This window comes from Pungitius pungitius, chromosome 20 (assembly GCF_949316345.1).
Source record: "Pungitius pungitius chromosome 20, fPunPun2.1, whole genome shotgun sequence".
NCBI classification, from domain to species: Eukaryota; Metazoa; Chordata; class Actinopteri; order Perciformes; family Gasterosteidae; genus Pungitius; species Pungitius pungitius.
Genome location: NC_084919.1, coordinates 7440416 through 7457321, shown reverse-complemented (window position 1 = coordinate 7457321; position 16906 = coordinate 7440416). Strand labels below are relative to the sequence as shown.

Below are 16906 nucleotides of genomic sequence, written 5' to 3'. Positions count from 1 at the left end.
AGAATATCACATCCAATGTATTTTTTTAAAGTACATTTCCCAATGAGAAATCGTCCCATGATGGCTGCTGAACGCAGTGTGATCTTTATCTCGTTATTCCTCGAGCTACAAAAAGACCCCAGGCGGCTGATAGCATCTCCTTTGCCGAACAAAGTCGCATACCCAATGACTCAAACGCCCGTTCACACCTTTGCACACAGGTGCAACGCAAAAGGTGCAAAGCCAACAACAAAGAGTAAAAGTTACGTTTTTATCAGGGGACTTTTGGGAAGAAGTAGTGCAACATTTTAGAAAATAACGCTTATTCATCGTCATGAAGAGATTTTTGTGAGAAAAGCCATACTACTCTCACGTTGGCTCAATATGAGACAATAAACTATTCCAATAAAGTCTTGAATGACTCTTCTACACCACTTCCCAAAGTGCTCCTGTAGCCAAACGAATGCACTGTTAAAGCGCGCTCAGAGAGAAGGCAATGTGTCTTTGCCTTGCGTCATCCATGCAAATTTGGCCGTCGGATCGTTTCTGTTTCTGTTTATTTTTCCCAATGTGCCGCAACCGCACAGACAGCTGCGAGCTACGTCGCAGACGATATTCACCTCCGGGCCGTTTGAGTTCAGCTCAGGCTCTGACTGATTTCAGATCTCCACTTATTTCGCTCCAGTCTCACCGCGAGACACATGGGGTTTGACAGCAGCTACGCTCGACGCGTGCGTGAACCTTGTGCATCACGCGTAGTCGGGTTCGGCACAAATATTTTAGCAGCGTTGGCATAAAACTTGAAAAAAACACTTATTGGCTCCAAAAAACAATTTGAAATGAAACACTTATTGCAGAATAAACAACGGCGTGCAACATTTATTGTCCATAGAAAAAAAAAGACGTCTTCCACCCCGAGCAAACTGATTTATTAGGGGGCTACGAGCAATTTCTGTGTTGGCTTGCAATGTTGTTTTTACTAATCATAGCAGTATAATGTTCCTGCCTGAGTGAGTTTGTGCCTGCAGTTATCTTAAATTAGGCAGCATGCATGGCATGCTCGGAAATCGCAGAATTATTCGAGTCCTCCTCTCCCCCAACTCATTAACTATTCAACGTGAACTCCTGTTCCTGCGGGGTGTTGACACTAATTCCCCACACTGTTGGAACGAGCACTTCGAAAAAGACCGCAAACCTCGCCCGGGCCGCCTTTTAAAAAGCTACGTTTTTTTTTTTTTATCAAAACAAACGAACCCATTTGCTTGTTTGTGTGCCGCAACCTGCCCGGAGAGCAGCCGCGTCGAGCGCTGCATTATTAACGGTGCGAGCTAATTGCGCCTTTCGCTGGCGACGTGTCCATTACCACGCCACACAACAACAAGCTCATCAGCGGCGGCGAGAGCCCTCGTGTTGTCTAACAAGTTGTTGATGACAGGCTCTAATCCCGCGGCTGACATGATGAGGTAGACGTGTTACTAGGATCTCGTTCTGCTCCTGGCCCGCCCTGAACCAATCCCGTTCCGGCAGCGCGGTCTTCGCCTTGACCTTGGGGCGGCGGATTTCCTCGAGGGCACGGTGTGCCACTGTGGAAGTGGAAGCCAACCCGGCTAAAGGGTGGAGGAAAAACGCAGCAGCTAGTGCTGAGGCAGGCAGAGGAAATGTATGAATGACTGCGAGGAGGAGAGCCTCGCAGCCAACCAGAACGAGGAGGAAATCTGTGAGCCAATCACGGGGAGCCTTCCTCGTCTCCCCGCGGCGTCTCCACCGACTTCTTCTCCTGACTGTTACCAGGTCACAGCGCCTGCCCGCCGCCTCTGAATAATCTGTTTCATTGGGTCAGTGTGCCTCTCACAACGCGCCTGACTGGCTGGTCGGGCGTGCGCGGTTACTAGGGAGCTGAGCCAATCAGAGGGAGGCGGAAGCCCACCCCCCTCCTCCTTCCCTCTGGTTTCTAGGCAGGCTTCACGTGCTGTGGATGTTTTGGCGGGAGAGTGAGGGAGCGGGAGGGGCGGCTGCAGGGTGAAGTGGAGCGTGTGATTGTGGGTGCGTGCGTGCGTGCGTGTGCGAGTTTAGCGTGCGCGTTCTGCAAGCGCGTGTTCATTTCGCCCTGCCTCTTGCTTTCTGATGCAACATTGAACTGTGTCTCCTGGGCTACTGGGGGACCTTGTTATGTTTTTTTTTCTTTTTCTTCCTGTCCTCGCAGGAAACGAGAACCAATTGCTGTGCTGTTGCCATCGGAGCGGGGAGGTTTGTTTTCCCTCCACTTTCATCCCTGGTACCTCCCCATCGACAGTTACCGTAGAAACAAGAGCAACTCCGACTCTATTTCCATCCACGTCTCCTTCCTTCAATGATTTATCGTTGCTTTCTTTTTTTAATCCACCGCACAGCGCCTAACTACCAACACTTTAGCAGCCAATAAAATATTCAGGAAATTGTGTGACATCTCTCCAAAGGAACTGTATATAAGCAGAGATGAAGAACTGCAGAAGCACATGCTGAGATCCATCTCTTGCAGTGCCACTTGAACTTTTCAGCTCTCTAAGCTTAAGACATGTCAAGATTGCAAGGTTAACTTTTTTGTGTTTCTACAAAAAGCTAGGTCTACCCCACCCTAAAAACAAGCTCAGGCATATCTTTCTCCAACATCTTATCTTTCCCGGCCCCCTTGAACTCTTTGTTACTGGCACATTCGACTGGGGCTGCCCAAAATCCCATTATTGCTACTCGAGTGCACGCTGACTTACATGGAATTAAACTATGGAGAGCAGCAAGTGAGTGGACACACTATCACTATGTGCATCCACATTCTTCCTCAAAACGCCGCGACCTCAAAATGACACAATCACTTCTATGTCAAAGCCACACAACTCTTACATTGAGAGGGAATTCTTATGTTTAAAACCGATACCAAGGAAACCAGGTTTTATTTTACATACCCCCTCGTAAGAGGTTGTTTTGGTTTACTGCCATTTTTTTCTTATTTTCACTCAATTGTTGAGATTTTAGGGAGAGCGCAGCACTGCATTGAAAGTCGGACAAACAACACAACACGCCTATCCACCACCACGCCGACTCGGAGCCGTGCCAGATGAAGGGATCACTACTTCCTGCATTGGAATATGAAATCATAATAATTCCTAGAAACAAGGATTGGTTGTAAAGAAAAGGAAGAAAGCCCGATATTAAACTGTAGTATCAGTAGTCACACCAAACCCTAGTATTTATAAAATCTACCTGCACAAACTGCTTTCCTGTCAAGTGAAAGATCAGTACTGGTTACCTCTATATTCCAATAAAAAAGAAAGAGTTTGAATAAGCTATATGATTAGCTCGTTTCTGCCCCTCCTAATGTAAGTTGCCAGGTTCTAACGTCAGTTTCAGTTTCTATGGAAAGTATGGCCATACTGGCCAAAACAATGATCTGAAACAATGAAATCCATATCAAGTTTTTTAAAAACAAACAAATCCTCCTTTAACTTCCTGTAGAAGCAGGCTTTTACATTTTTGCCCAAACCATCGCGTCCAGTTGTGTAATGTTGTGGTTTGCTGAAGAGCACTTTGTCACTGGTAATTAAAAAAGACTCTTTTCAGCGCGCGCCTCGACTGCAAGGCCGTCCTAAAAGCTTGCCTCCAGTACTATTGAAGAGAAGAAATGAAAGAAATGGAGGGTTAAAGGTATCTAGTGGTAACAAATGAATCAGTCATGGCTGATAAATGGGCTGCGGCCTTCTGAATGTTCTTTAAAATCAAACCAGTGTGGTCAATGATTTGACCACAAATAAAGAGTGAAATCAAACTGTGAAGCATCACAAGGTATGGCTCAGCGATAGTGAACCGTAACAATGTAATAACAACAAAACACATCGGTACGGTGTAAGGACATCTGCCAATTAGATTTTCGGGACCTGTTTTGGATGTTCATCCCGCCGGCAGTGTGCCTGACGAACGGTTTGTTTACCGCCTGAGATGCTGCTGCTCCTCAGTTATCATCAGGCGTCCACTTATTTGAACTTTCCCGTCTCAACTGGGAACATGAGTATAAGACACACTGCGACGTTCCTTTCAATACAACGCTTCATCCAAAACGTACCCAGTGTTACTTCTGTTCCTGGCATTAAAGTGGTGTCAAAACAGGGATAATGGTATGGGTTTCCCTCGGGTGGTTCTGGGCTTCAAACGTGTTACCTTTGGATGAACCCTACTGGAGCCCTGCTCATTGGCGGAGCCCCTGCCGTACCTGTGGTTCAAAGTGTTGACAGAATAAGCAGAAGGAGGAGGGGTTTGGAGGCGGACACAGGTTTCCACTAACCTGTGAAAACTTGCCATCTCCGCCGTGCAGTTTCACAATCAATTTACGTGAAAAACACCCCTCCCAAAACGGGGATTTGGGTAGTTAATTAAATGGGATAGGGGGTCGAAACCATGAAATTGTGACGCAAAAACGCATGGAGCACAAGCACGAACACTGACAGAGTTGTTTGGGGGGTGCGGAACGGATTGAAGATTGAAGACAAAGCGTCTGGACGTCAGGCACCATTAGGGAAAAAGCCACAAAGCAAATTGTGTCATTATGCAGTGAACTTTGAAATATTTCAACATCCAGAGCCTTATCACCTCTTCTGGCAGCATGTGCTCAGAAATAACTCACCGAGCATTATTTTTGAACTACCTCGCTGGGGAAAATTGCTTGGAAAAAAGAAAAAGCGGGCTGGGACACATTGTCTGCCATTTCACTTTTGATGACAAGTTACTTAGTTCAGCGGCAGCACAAAGACTGTTTTTCCCTCTTCAAAGCCAAGCGTGCAGGCTTGAAAGTAAAAGAATGCAAATGACTTAAAACAGTGGATGAGATGGCACAATGCGTGACGTTAGTGTTCCTGCGTCGCTTGCATTGACAGCACATCGCGTTGTGTTCTCTGCCAAACCAGAGGAGAGGTGGCTGATTTGCAGCACAAACGTGGTCTAACAGCCCCGTGTTCAGAGAGACGACGAGACTTCACCAAAACTGCAGTTTATCTGATGAAGAACGACTGCGTACCCCCAGGGTCCACTGACAAGGGGGGTAACTGGATGTGATTGAAGCGCACTATTCTTGGAGCTGTTGTTTGGGAGCATTAATTAGTTATTGATGAAGGGAACTCGGGGGAGGGAGAAAAAAAAGCGATGAACTGCGAATAAGCGATTCGATCTGTTTTTGGTGGTTTCTTTGTTTTTCCAATGCGGCACACAGTGGACTAATTAATTTTTTGAAATGTTCTACCTTTGACAAGTTGTTTTAAATGACCGCATCAAACTTATGCAAAACTGATGTTTTAAACTGTTTTATTTGTTATTACACTTTAGATACAGCTGTTTATTCTTTGAAGGGGGTTTTAATGATATGGATTATTATGTGTAAGTTTTTCATATTACACAGCTGTGTCCTCACCTTAAATACCTAAATAGATGGGAAACTATTAGCAGTAGCATTTTCTGCCAACATAAACAACTCCAAAATACAAATACCATCAAAGACAAAATATTGTTAATTTTGTCAAAATGAAGTTGACCAAGTAACAACATTTATAGAAGTAATTCTTATTATTCACTTGGGTTAGATTTCTATTTTTAGTCTACATTGTTAATGCAATGTACAACTTATTAGAATGTGGAGATAAAGCAAAAAATCTGAAAAACAATGCTATTTTTGTTCCTTCCTATGCATGCAACGCTAGAAGCAAACACAGTGTGATCTCTTCTTCCAAAATTTGGGTGGGGTCCCTCTCGCTGCAGGATTGGAGTTGGAGGGCTTGTTGTGGATGGGGGGTTGGGAGCCATCAGGCGGCAGCTTAAACAAGGCTGAGCAGGGGTTGTTTGCTGGTCTGCCAGGGAACTGAGCATGGGAATGTTGTCAAAAGTTGAGAAAATCACACTTCACACGTAACCAGCTGTACAATGAAGGAGCGCAGCAGTGTGAAAACACACAACATCCTGTGCAGGCTGACCAACACTAAAGCAACAGCCTCTGCTTTCATCTAGAACTTGTCTCCTGGGAAAGATCTGACTCACTCGATGGCTCAAATAGTCTCACTCTTCTCGACAGGCTGCTTTGCACTCACTAACCCCCCCCCTTTTTTTTTGCAGATGAGGCTTGATTTTACTGTACTTTTCTTCTCCTTCTTCTGTGGTTGAAAGTGCCCCCACCATGCAATGGCGGTCACCAGCCACGGCTGCTGTTTAGTCCACTGTCACAGTGCATCCATCACACACCATGTGGAACAATGGAGGCCCTGAGGGGCTGAACTGAAAATGCCTGTATGCTTTTATCAATATATTGTTGTCAGGCCATCTATGCAGCTATAAACTCTACTGTTGCTATGTTACAATTTGTTATTTTATGTTATAATGTGTTGGTTGGTGTTATGCTGTGCCATGTTAAATCATATGCTATGTAAGGCCATGAGTATGCTGTACATTCAGCACAGTAGGCTGCTTTACTGAATTACTTTTAATTCACTTTTTTTCTCGCTTGAACCATTCTTATGTTTGTCTCTCAAAATAAATGAATAAAACATGTTTAGACATAAAAACACAGAATATCATGCTCGTGGTATTTCAGTATCTATTTGTTGCCATGACAGTAGGCCACACAACTCATCATCACGGCGACCACAGCAGTAACTGGGTGGGTACAATCACTCGATCCAGCAGCAGCTCCCAATCAGCTGAGCAGGGCGCTCAAAGAAGTCACATGCCTTATCTGGGGTTGTGTTGTCTGCCCCTCCACGTGTCAATATACACGCAGCAGAAGGCGGGACCAAAACAAACAATCTGATTGGTCCACTGCCGGTGGAGGAGGGCCGTTCTCTTAAAGGGCCACACACGGTTTATTTTTTTTTACCTCTCAAAAACAACACAGCGAGAGCTCATCATGTCATGCATTGACCAGTTGAAATGTGTAATATTGCTATTTAAAATGCCGCAGGTATTTGGCAAAAAAAAGAATGGTGGATGTATTTTGTAAAATATTACATCAACGCATTATGAGGGGGTTCGTGGTTTAATACATCTACCAGCCCTATTAAAGATAAATTCGGCTTTACTTGAACTTAGAGTCTTTAATAGAAACTCAAGATAATACCATTCAAAATGTTGCATACTAAACATATACACGTGTGCTAATACGAGGTAGATATATAATAACACACCCGTGCAGCTTCCACATTATCAAGAAGGGGCGGTTCCGCGTCATCGGGGCGGACCAGTTTTTTTTTTTTTTACACAGGGAAGAAGAAAAAAAACAACCTCCGCTCGAGTCAGCAAACATGTACGAGTGGCTGTGATGCAAAGAGTGATACAAGTCACATCAACGCAGTCCGCGGAAAACCACGCAACTTGTCAAGGTACCACCGATTGCAACGGAAAGCGCGTTTGCTGGCGGTGAGTTTTGCGGTCTTTTTTTTTTTTCTTTCTCTTTTTCTTGTTGTTATTGCTGTTATTCTCCCTTTTCTCAAATTAAAGAAAGGAGGGGAGAACTGGTTCCATTACACCGTCGTGTGTGCTACGTCGTTTCTGGGTGATAGTCAACAAATGTGCGGGCAGATTGGGCATGCCCGGGCAGGGACGGGGGCGAGCGACCTTCCCCGCTGCGTCGGCACCATAGAACGGCAGCTCTTTTTTTTCTTCTTTTCTTTTTCTTTTCTTTTTTGCCTCCCGTTCCTTCACTTCACTTCGGATTATTTTTATCTCGTTTCCACGGGGCGAAGCAAATAAACGATGGAAGTGACGCGGCTCCATCCGTCGGCTCCCCGCGCGCGTTGGATTCTCCGCGTCGCCCCCGGCTGATGTCGCCACGCTCTTACGATACGATTATGCTCCGTTTTGTATAGTAAGACAGATTATTAAAGGCGCTGTAGCTCAACGGCGCCTTCACAGCGGAATGGCTCGTCCGCTGCTTGTTCGTTTGTTGTATTGTATGTATATTTCACGTTTGCTTCGGGGGGGGGGGGGGGGGGGGGGGAGAGTTGTCAGGCGAAGTGGAAGACAAAGTGTCAGCGCGTGCGAACCGGAGCCGTGCGCGTAACCCCCTGTTATAACACGTTGATGAAATGATATTAGTTTGTTGTCGCTTTCCGGTGTAACAATTCAGCCGATTACTAGTTGTTGTTGTTGTTGTTTTTGTTGTTGCGAGAAAAACACCGTTTTTAGTGCACAATTTCGTCTGTGGCGTCGCATCGCGTGTTTCGACGGGTTCCACTCACAGTATTGCGGCTTGTCCCCGCAGAGGTCCGCGAATGTTGCGTCGACAGCGACGAGCGAGCGGACTGCGCGTGTTATTCTTGCGCCGCGCGGGAGGAGGACGCGGCGCGTCTCGCCCGTCCTTCTTCCGGGGGGACGCGCGACGGCCCCGTTTTATTTTGGCGAACCTAATGAACTTACATCAACAACAAAATGCTCATTCACACCCCCCCCCCCTCCACAATGCAACACTTTTAGGATTGTGTCGTTTTAACGGGCTTTCTTCCCCCGTTGTTCCGATGTGCGTGACATTCATCGGAACCCCGTCACCAGCACATTGATATCCGCGGGATGAGTAGACCTTAGTTAGCAGCGGAGCTCACCTTGAGTTCACCCCCCCACCCCCACCCAGAGTGGCGCATGGAGCGGAGCCCAGTGCGCAGATGGCGCAGCAGAGGGAGCCACTTTCTGCAGCAGCAGCTCTGAGCCTCTGACCGGCCCCGTGGTGGCTGCCAGGCCTCCCTGCTGCCCCGGGCAGTGTGTGTAGCACTGTTTGTGTGTGTGTGTGTGGTGTCGTTCTGTGTCTCCCTGTCAATGCTTTTCTTTTTTATGTGTCTGACACTATTGTAGTCGTGCCAGTCCTCTGTTGACTGCCAGTGGAAGTGTCAAGACGGGGCTTGTGTTGCTAGCGACTAACCACACAAGTGCATGATGGATGCCAGTAGAACTTGTGGTACAGTTTCTAATTATTAATTTGCCCTAGAGGCGAAGTCAATGCAGGTTAGGGCTGGTTTGAGTTTCAGTGATACACAACTAATTAGTTTGCATTGACTAAATGGACTGGTTTTGCCATTAAATGCCCTTAGAAGAGGCCAGAGGATGTGCAGGTCAATCATTGGTTTCTTTGTTTACCAATAAAAGACTTGCATCTTACACCATAAAATGAGATTGGATAATTGGATAAGAGAGGGTTTTTTCCAGAGTTAAAAATGCAGTTTCCTCCTTTGACTGATATGACATGTCATCGAGCACAGGGGCACTTTTCACAGAGACATATCACTCAGTTAACACACAATTCAAGAGGATCCACTTTTAACTTTTGCACTGGACGCTCAACGCTGGCCACCCGAAGCTGCATGAAAGGGAGAAAAAAAAGATCAAGGCACCCGTGGCAAAAAAAAACAACTTACGAAACACCGGCTCACAGTGTGGCATGTGGCCATGAGGAAGAGAGCGAGAGGGTTTGTGTTGACCGCTCACGGGTGAGGATGGAGTGAAAACTCGTTATCTCTGCTGCGTGCGGCAACATGACAGGACTTTGGTTTCACGGAGGTTTCACTCACACTCCACCTGCCTGCTGTGTGTGTGTGTGTGTGTTCAATATGTAGACAGGCAGCTATCCAGAAATTGTGTGGTTTCAATAGAGGTGGAGGGTGGGAGGGGGGCGGGGGGGCACGTATTAATGTTGAGCTGAGGAATTGTGCAGGAGGAAGCAATCCCTGTGACTCTGCTCTGTGGCGCACGGTTCCAGATTAAGGTTTTAGTTTTTGAGGAAGGAGGGGTGCCATTTCTGCAGAAACAGTTTGATAACCGAAATCTGCGGGGGGGGGGGGGGCAGATTTGGAGCGACAGTTTGAGCTCCCGCCGCACAGGGTGTTTCCTTATGTTTGGCTCCTGTTGCCACTCGTCTCTATAATTACAAGAGATGATCTTGCGTGTTTACGTTGGCCGATCCATCTGCGCTCCATCGCTGCTTGTTTGTTTGCAGTATTTACCTCACGCGACATTACTACGCATTCAAATCACTAATGATTTGTTTTCATTTAATGCGGCGGGGCCCGGGCCATTTCCAATGTGCCCGAGGGCAAAGTTTCAACAGATAGCAGGATGATAGTTGGCATATTTAGTTTGGCCTCGAAGCTAATCACACCCAAATTACCAGCCGGCTGAAAATCATAAACACACACGAGTCACACACACACAGCCCCCTTGAATGCTTTTTTTATTATTAGTATTTTTTTCTCCACATCCGCACCACATTCCAAAACACTTTTTCAACTAAAGTTGCCATCTTGTGTCCCCTCCTCCTCTCCAGGGACTTTACCGCTGAGGCGTCGGATGGATGATGAGGAGGAGGACATGTCACGGCCCATCTCGCAGCTCTGGGGAACGCCCTTCAGGGACGTCAAGTACGAGGAGCGCGCCACGCAGATCGCGGCTGGACAGGCCCTCGCCGCCGCGCCCACGTCGCAGAGCCACAACAACAACAACAACGAGGACATCGACGCCATGCCTTGCAGTCTACACCGGCAGCCTCGCATACCCTTTCACGGTGAGGCTTTAATCCGTCCGGTTAGCCACCGAGTGAGGAACAGCGTCGGTGTGAGAGAGCTTTCTTTTCGGGTTAAATTGAACCAAATTCTGAGGTATCGCCACAAAACAGACATGGTTTATTTTCCCTTTTAACCTGCTGGGATCATGCTGGGAAAGTCAAGATACTTCCAAACTGTGTGTTTACTGGGTAGATTTAGATTTAGAGTAGATTACTAATGATATATAAACATACTATCAACTTAAATCTGACAACTGAATTGCATTCCAGCCATCCTTTTTTTTGGGGGGGGGGTTTTAATTAACATTTTTGAAAAAATAAAAACCAACACTGAGTTCATAGATACATAAAGGCACATACCGGCGCTAATATGACCATCACTTTTAATCCAATATGGTTTTCCATCTGTAATTAAATCAACTTGACATTACCCTAATCGAATTGAACAGAGGTTGAAGCAGAATGTTGTTTGTTTGTCGACTCAGTGTCAGTGTGTGAGACGTGCATATTGTTCTGGGTTTAAAGTCACGAAACACATAAACACCACTGACAGTTATTATCTTGTCATACATGGTAATCTACCCGCTTAATGGATGACATGCACCTGGCCCCGTGCCACGTCCCCTCCCGCACAAACTCCAGGCCACTCGGTCTGAGGCCGAATAGCAGGGCATTCTGCACACATGACACGATAATAAAAAAAAAAAGAAGTGTGTTTTCCCTCCAAGTGGCATGACTGCAGAAGCGCATGCTGGAGGCTCTGAGTAAACTCAGTGACATAACAAAGAAGAAGAAGAAGTTCACCGAGGTTGTTGTTGATTTGATAAGTTCTTTGGATTTCCTACCTAGCAACACTCCCTCTTTCTGCTTTGTGGACTCTGTTTACCTTGTTGTTTGTCCATCTGAGAATATCCAATAAAACATGTTTATTTCAGAAAGCAATAAAAAGGCAAAATATCACAGTTTCATTTGACTTCCCGGGTCACACGCGGACAATTTTGATGCCTTTATAACTCATGTCTTCTGTGGTTTTAAGTGTTCTCATCTTAAATCAAAAAGGAAAACACAAGTGGTTTCACTGAGCTGCTATCAGCGATCTCTCTCAGCCTGATAATCGACTTCGCTCTGACACAACGGCCTCTCTGTGTTTTAGAGTCCCGACAACAACACAAGTTTTAAGAAGCTGAATGTTTTCCTTTTAGGCAACGCTGGATTACGCTCACATTTCCCCGCTCAGTTTGAGCCCACGGAGGACCGGGGAGAGAGGCGCGTCGAAGAGGACGAGGAGGAGGAGGAGGAGGAGGAGGAGGGCAGAGCGGAGGGAGACGGCAGGATGGCAGAGAGGCCCGAGGAGCAGCGGGCCGGGGCGAGCGTGGAGGCCCAAATCGGTCGCAAACTTCGGGAGATCGGAGACAAGTTCCAACAGGATCACGTTGAACTGGTAAGCCGCGCTCCCAACGCAGCGGGGTGGGTCGCTAGCCCGACTCCGGCGCCGGCCCGCAGGGCCCGTGTGAGCAGTGGACGTTACATGAAGGCCCACTGGGGCATGTTGCGAGGCACGCAGGCCGGCACGTCTACGTCTGTATGACGTGTTGACCTGGAGTTTTACAAGCGAGCCATGCATGCGTGTCAGCGTTTACTTCATCCGAGGCAAAGAGTCAAAGCCACCTCTTGCATATTTGCGGGTCAAAAAAGGGGAAGAATATATTTTTGCCATAAAGTAATTGGCCACAACCCACTGCGACTATAAATAGCCTGAGCAGTGATTCGAGCTAAACTCATTCCCTCGTCTCGTTTGTGTGCTCCAGATGTTTTGCAGAAAGATTTTGTTTGAAAAGATGCATCAACAATCAGTTTGTTTGGGTGTGTCCTTTACCTGGGAGTAGACCTTCTCACACTGATCATGGCTCAATAGACCCCTCGGCACCGAAGAGATGGGGGCGGCTCACTGTTGACATAACATCCACATGGACAGACTGCAATCGTGTCTTTTTGTAAGTCGTTTTGGACAAAAGCGGCAGCTAAATGACATGTAATGTGTCACAGTCCAGAGGGGGGGTGGGTGGTGAGGGGGGGGGGGGGGGGGGCGGAGGTGCGAGTCACTTGAAAAGGGGAGTGAGGGAAAGCGTGCAAAGTGAGCGGCACGCGGCGAGAGAATTTGAGGAAGAGCAGGTGCGATCGACGTGACGAGTGAGCGCCAGCGTCTGTGTCTGGGTAGACTCGGGCCGGCTGTTTATACGGCGTCTAAAAATAGCACTCTGACTCACGGCTACCCACAATACCTCAGCCGTCCCGCTCACCGCCTCGAGTGCGTGCGCCTTTGTGTCTGTTTTGGTTTGCGTGTGCAACTCTCTGTGACAGAGCGATAAGAGAGGAACTTTTCTTTTGTGTCTGCTCGCCTGGCGTTAGTGTTTATTTATTTTTATTTTTTATGTCCTGGATCGGATGCTGCTGCCGTAGGAATATTCCACAAAGAGGAATAATCACTCATGAGCGTCCTTACGACGTCCAATCACCTCGCTGTTACTAGTCAGTTTTCACTCGCCCCTCCAAGCAGAAGTAGGCGATGTGTTGCTCACGTGTCGCTTGTTGTTGTGAAATGGATTTGTGGGTTTCGGCTTTTAAAGCGTAAATGCTAACACTTTTGATAAAAAAAAAAAAAGCAAATTCACTCCAGTGTGAGGCATGCAGGTTTCTTAGTTTTCTTTGTGGTTTGGCCACTACCCCCACGCCGAGGGCGGCACAAAGAGCAGCCTCACGTGGAACAACCAGCCAGGGTGCTGCTTAAATAAGCCCCGCAGTGTAGAATTAAAGCAATTAAGAACAATTAGGGTTACATTTAGCCGCGCCGGTTCAGTTCAGCTCAGCCTGCCAGTTGTGCATCAAACAGCCCGTGGCGGGGGCTCCGGTGGCTCCGGGGGCTCCGGTGGCTCCGGCTGCCAGAGACCTCGATGGAGAGAGCCCGCAGACAGTTGGTAAAGTGAACGCTTATGCAACGGGGCTGCAATATCTGGCTGTTCAGAGAGCCACAGGGAGCCGTGCAGGATCAGAGATAAGGAGGGGGGGGGGGGGGGGGGTGGCAGGCTCAAGCAGGAACTCCCCCCCCCCCCCCCCCCCCCCCCCTCCACCAAACCCCCTCTCCCCTTGCACAGCCCCAAAAGAAAATGTCAGTTCAAACGGAGGGAGCATTTTTTTTATTATTTTCCTTTCGGCTTTGTTTTGAAAAGCATTTGTCCGACTGCTCTGTTACGAGAGCGCTGTGATGAAACCGGCAGCGCCTCCCTCTGAAAGCCTTTCCCTTTTGAGGAAGTCAACAGCGCGACATTTGATCAGAGGGGAAGTGTCCGACCCGAGGCGGGATGACGGAGTGACGTTATGATGACAAGAGGCAGCTCCAGGGGGGGGGGTCGTCCTCGTCGTCCTTTTGGTTCAAAATAGCGACCACGTCGAGTGTCACGATGAGCCTCTGTGCGGGGATGCGAGTCCCGGAGAAACCCCCCCGCCGCCCGAATGTTGTGTCGGATGTGCGTGCGACAGGCGATGTTGGCTAGACACAAGCTAATGTTGTGCAAACATCCACCAGACTCGTCCCACGGGGGTTTACCGCAGTGCGCGAGGAGCGTCGTGGTGATTTATAAGCGGGCTCACAAGCTAACGATTGTTTCTGTTTTTTTTTTTTTTTTGTCTCTCTGTGTGTCGCTGCAGTTCATGAGGCATCAGAGACCAAACCTGCCCGCCTGGATGCGCCTCACCATGGCCCTGTTTGGCTTCCTGTTTCCGAGAGAGGCCCTCGTCCCCCGCCTGAGAGGAGAGCACAGATGAAGGGGCTTCCTGCTGCCTCCCCCCCCCCCCCAGCCCCTGTTGTTTGACAGGGACGAGGGACCAGACATTTAAGATGGCACTGTAAGATGGAACACGGGTTTGGATTTTGTTTTCTAATTGATCCTCGAAGATGAGATGAAGAAAACACTGGTCCCCGCTGGACGGAGACTGATTACAATTTTTCTTTGTTATTTTTTTTTTTCTCCGCCTCTCCAAGAAGAAGCCATTGCGATTGAAGAGATATTTTCGAAATATTTGTAAGATTACCTATTTTGTACAGTAAACTGCTCTTTTTATTTGGTATTGAAGGACCTCCATCAGTCCGGGGAATGCCTTATTCTCTCCTGCCACAGTACTTTTGCGTCAAGGAAATATAAATATAAAAATATAGAGATTGATTTTACGATTAGCCTTTTTTTGGCGACAAACTGTGGACGTGGACACTTCTGTGCTAAAGTCACTGACTTCGAACCTTGCGTCCTCGAGGCATGTTCTAATTTATTCCCAGACAAAAGAAACCCAACAAGCCCCGTACCTTTCCTTTAGCGCTCCACACCGGCCCATTTGAAGGTGGTTGTCATGACGTCGTGGCGGTGTTGCACCGTCGGTCATGACGTCGTGGCGGTGTTGCACCGTCGGGTCAGTTCAGATGTTTTTTCACCAGCTTCCACTGTAGACGAGAGGGCCCTTTATATCAAGCTGTCTCCTCCATCAGGCCCCCTCGCCTCCAGCACCACTCACCGCGTCGCTAGGAGGGGCCGAAAGATCCGACGTGTAGGTTCCGATCCTGTCAATCAAAAAGGACGAGAATAAAAACATGTATGCTTGAATGTAGGTGTACCGAGGATATTCTAATCGAGTGACTTCAACACCTGACATAATGCGTGAATCCTCTTTGAATTTATGAACATGTGTATTCAGGAGTGCGTGCTTACTGTTTTCCAAAATCTGCAGTCGTTTTGCAAACCAAATAGGCATCAAACGAATCTCCTCCGCGGGATCACCATCAGGGAACTGCAACTGGATCAAAAAGAAACGGTCTCAGAGCTGTGAGCCGCTGGATGAATGCCGTCGTATCCTGAAGCTTCTGTCTCCGTCCGGGTTGGGTCGACAATCGAAGCGAGGCCCCCCCCCCCCCGCCCTTCCCCCCCCCGCGCTGCGTCGTGCGGGAGAGGTGACGTCCATCGGCGTTTTTTTTTTTTTTAAAGGGGGGGAGAGCAATATTCAATCCAGTGGAAGGAATTTGCGCGAATCTGAGGGATCTATTGCGTTTGCAATCAAACCGATATCCATAGAAGGACGTTTCCCAAAATACGGCTTTGGGTTCTCTGTGAAAAACCTCCTCTCGACAAACGTCTTTGTCGCAGAAACGTTTGGGGTTCAAAGTTGCCGAGGTGCATTTTTCATTTCGTTTCGCTTCAGGTGTGAATGTCTCGAGCACTGATTCAATCCCCGACGTGCCGTCACGTTCACGTATCGACCTTTCGTTCAAGTGCTTTTCTTTTCACCAAACTGCCGGTGAGGTATTCAGCTTCACTGAGAATTTAGTAAGGACAGCTCCTGTACAGTTAAAAAAAAACACCTTTACTAACACACACACACACAGACACACAGACATTTGGGTACAGGAGAAATTTCAAACAACCGCTACGTCTCTCAATTGAAGTCTTGGAAGGACTTTAAATCATATGTTAAGAATTCCTAATCTGATGTGTTATTTCAGTCTGTTGTAGATTCATGATATGAACTTTTGAAGACACTGATTGTTTTTTTTTTGTTTTTTTCTTTCTCTTCGACTTTTACGTTCTCTTCAGGGAGTAGTGAAGACCCGCGTTTATTACCTGGTGCTCATTTTGAGTTGTGATTGCAAATAATCTGCCTTTGAACGATGACTCAATGTTTGTAGACGACGCCGCTCAAGCAGAGAAGCATCATCAGACGTGTTCATGTTTTCCAAAGCTCATTCACTCGACATAAACATCAGGGTTTTTTTTTTTTTTTTCTTCTTCCTCCGTTTCGACAACGTTTTGTTTCCTGCAAACACTGAACGCTGAGCCAATTCAGATTAGACCCCCCCCCCCCCAAAGCTTCACCCGCTTTGTCGTCCTCGAACGCCACGTCTAACTACTCCCTGTCCTCATCCAGAACCAGATTCCTCTGGTTTCCTTCCTCTTTAGGTAATTTATTCTAATTTATTTTCTGTATATTTGCCCAGCGCTACTGTATAGATGCTATCTCAGTGTGTACAGTCCCTTTCTCCCCGTTGTGCGATGCGCATTCGGTTGTGTGTTTGGTGCCTGCGTGTCGGGGGGGGGGGGGGGGGTTGGACTGAAGCCACTTGCCTGGTGCGATCCTCACAGACAATCAAATGTACAAAAAAAAAAAACGTGCCTTGTGAGTAACAGACCTGCTACGTCACCATCAACACGCGGCGTTTTTTTAATTATTATTTTTTTTTTACCCAAAGTCGACCGGCCACAAGCTCCGGTTCTGCTCCGGTTTCCCTCCGGTTCCGCTCAGGCTCCGCGGGGAGAACAGCGCGCTCCGCTGCGG

The 16906-nt window shown here is 47.6% G+C and overlaps 1 protein-coding gene across 2 annotated transcripts; it reads left to right on the top strand.

The window, feature by feature from the left end:
- The first annotated feature begins 6931 nt into the window (after positions 1-6931).
- Positions 6932-14955, top strand: bmf2 (BCL2 modifying factor 2). 2 transcript variants are annotated; one of them, XM_037449742.2, is made up of 4 exons: positions 6932-7401; positions 10295-10531; positions 11734-11972; positions 14237-14955. In XM_037449742.2, the coding sequence occupies exons 2-4, from the start codon at positions 10318-10320 to the stop codon at positions 14351-14353; spliced, it is 570 nt and encodes a 189-aa protein (XP_037305639.2). In that variant the 5' UTR covers positions 6932-7401; positions 10295-10317; the 3' UTR covers positions 14354-14955. The 2 variants fall into 2 exon arrangements, with proteins under 2 accessions (XP_037305639.2, XP_037305638.2); XM_037449741.2 differs by lacking the exon at positions 6932-7401 and having other exon boundaries at positions 9663-10531.
- The last annotated feature ends 1951 nt before the right edge of the window (positions 14956-16906 follow it).

What these genes read in the sequence shown, in the direction of transcription:
- bmf2 (XM_037449742.2), top strand. Translation starts at nt 10,318, where the DNA reads ATGGATGATGAGGAGGAGGACATGTCACGGCCCATCTCGCAGCTCTGG. An exon ending in GCCTCGCATACCCTTTCACG is followed by an intron (nt 10,532 to 11,733) that starts GTGAGGCTTTAA and finishes TTTTCCTTTTAG; the next exon opens with GCAACGCTGGATTACGCTCA. An exon ending in AACAGGATCACGTTGAACTG is followed by an intron (nt 11,973 to 14,236) that starts GTAAGCCGCGCT and finishes GTGTCGCTGCAG; the next exon opens with TTCATGAGGCATCAGAGACC.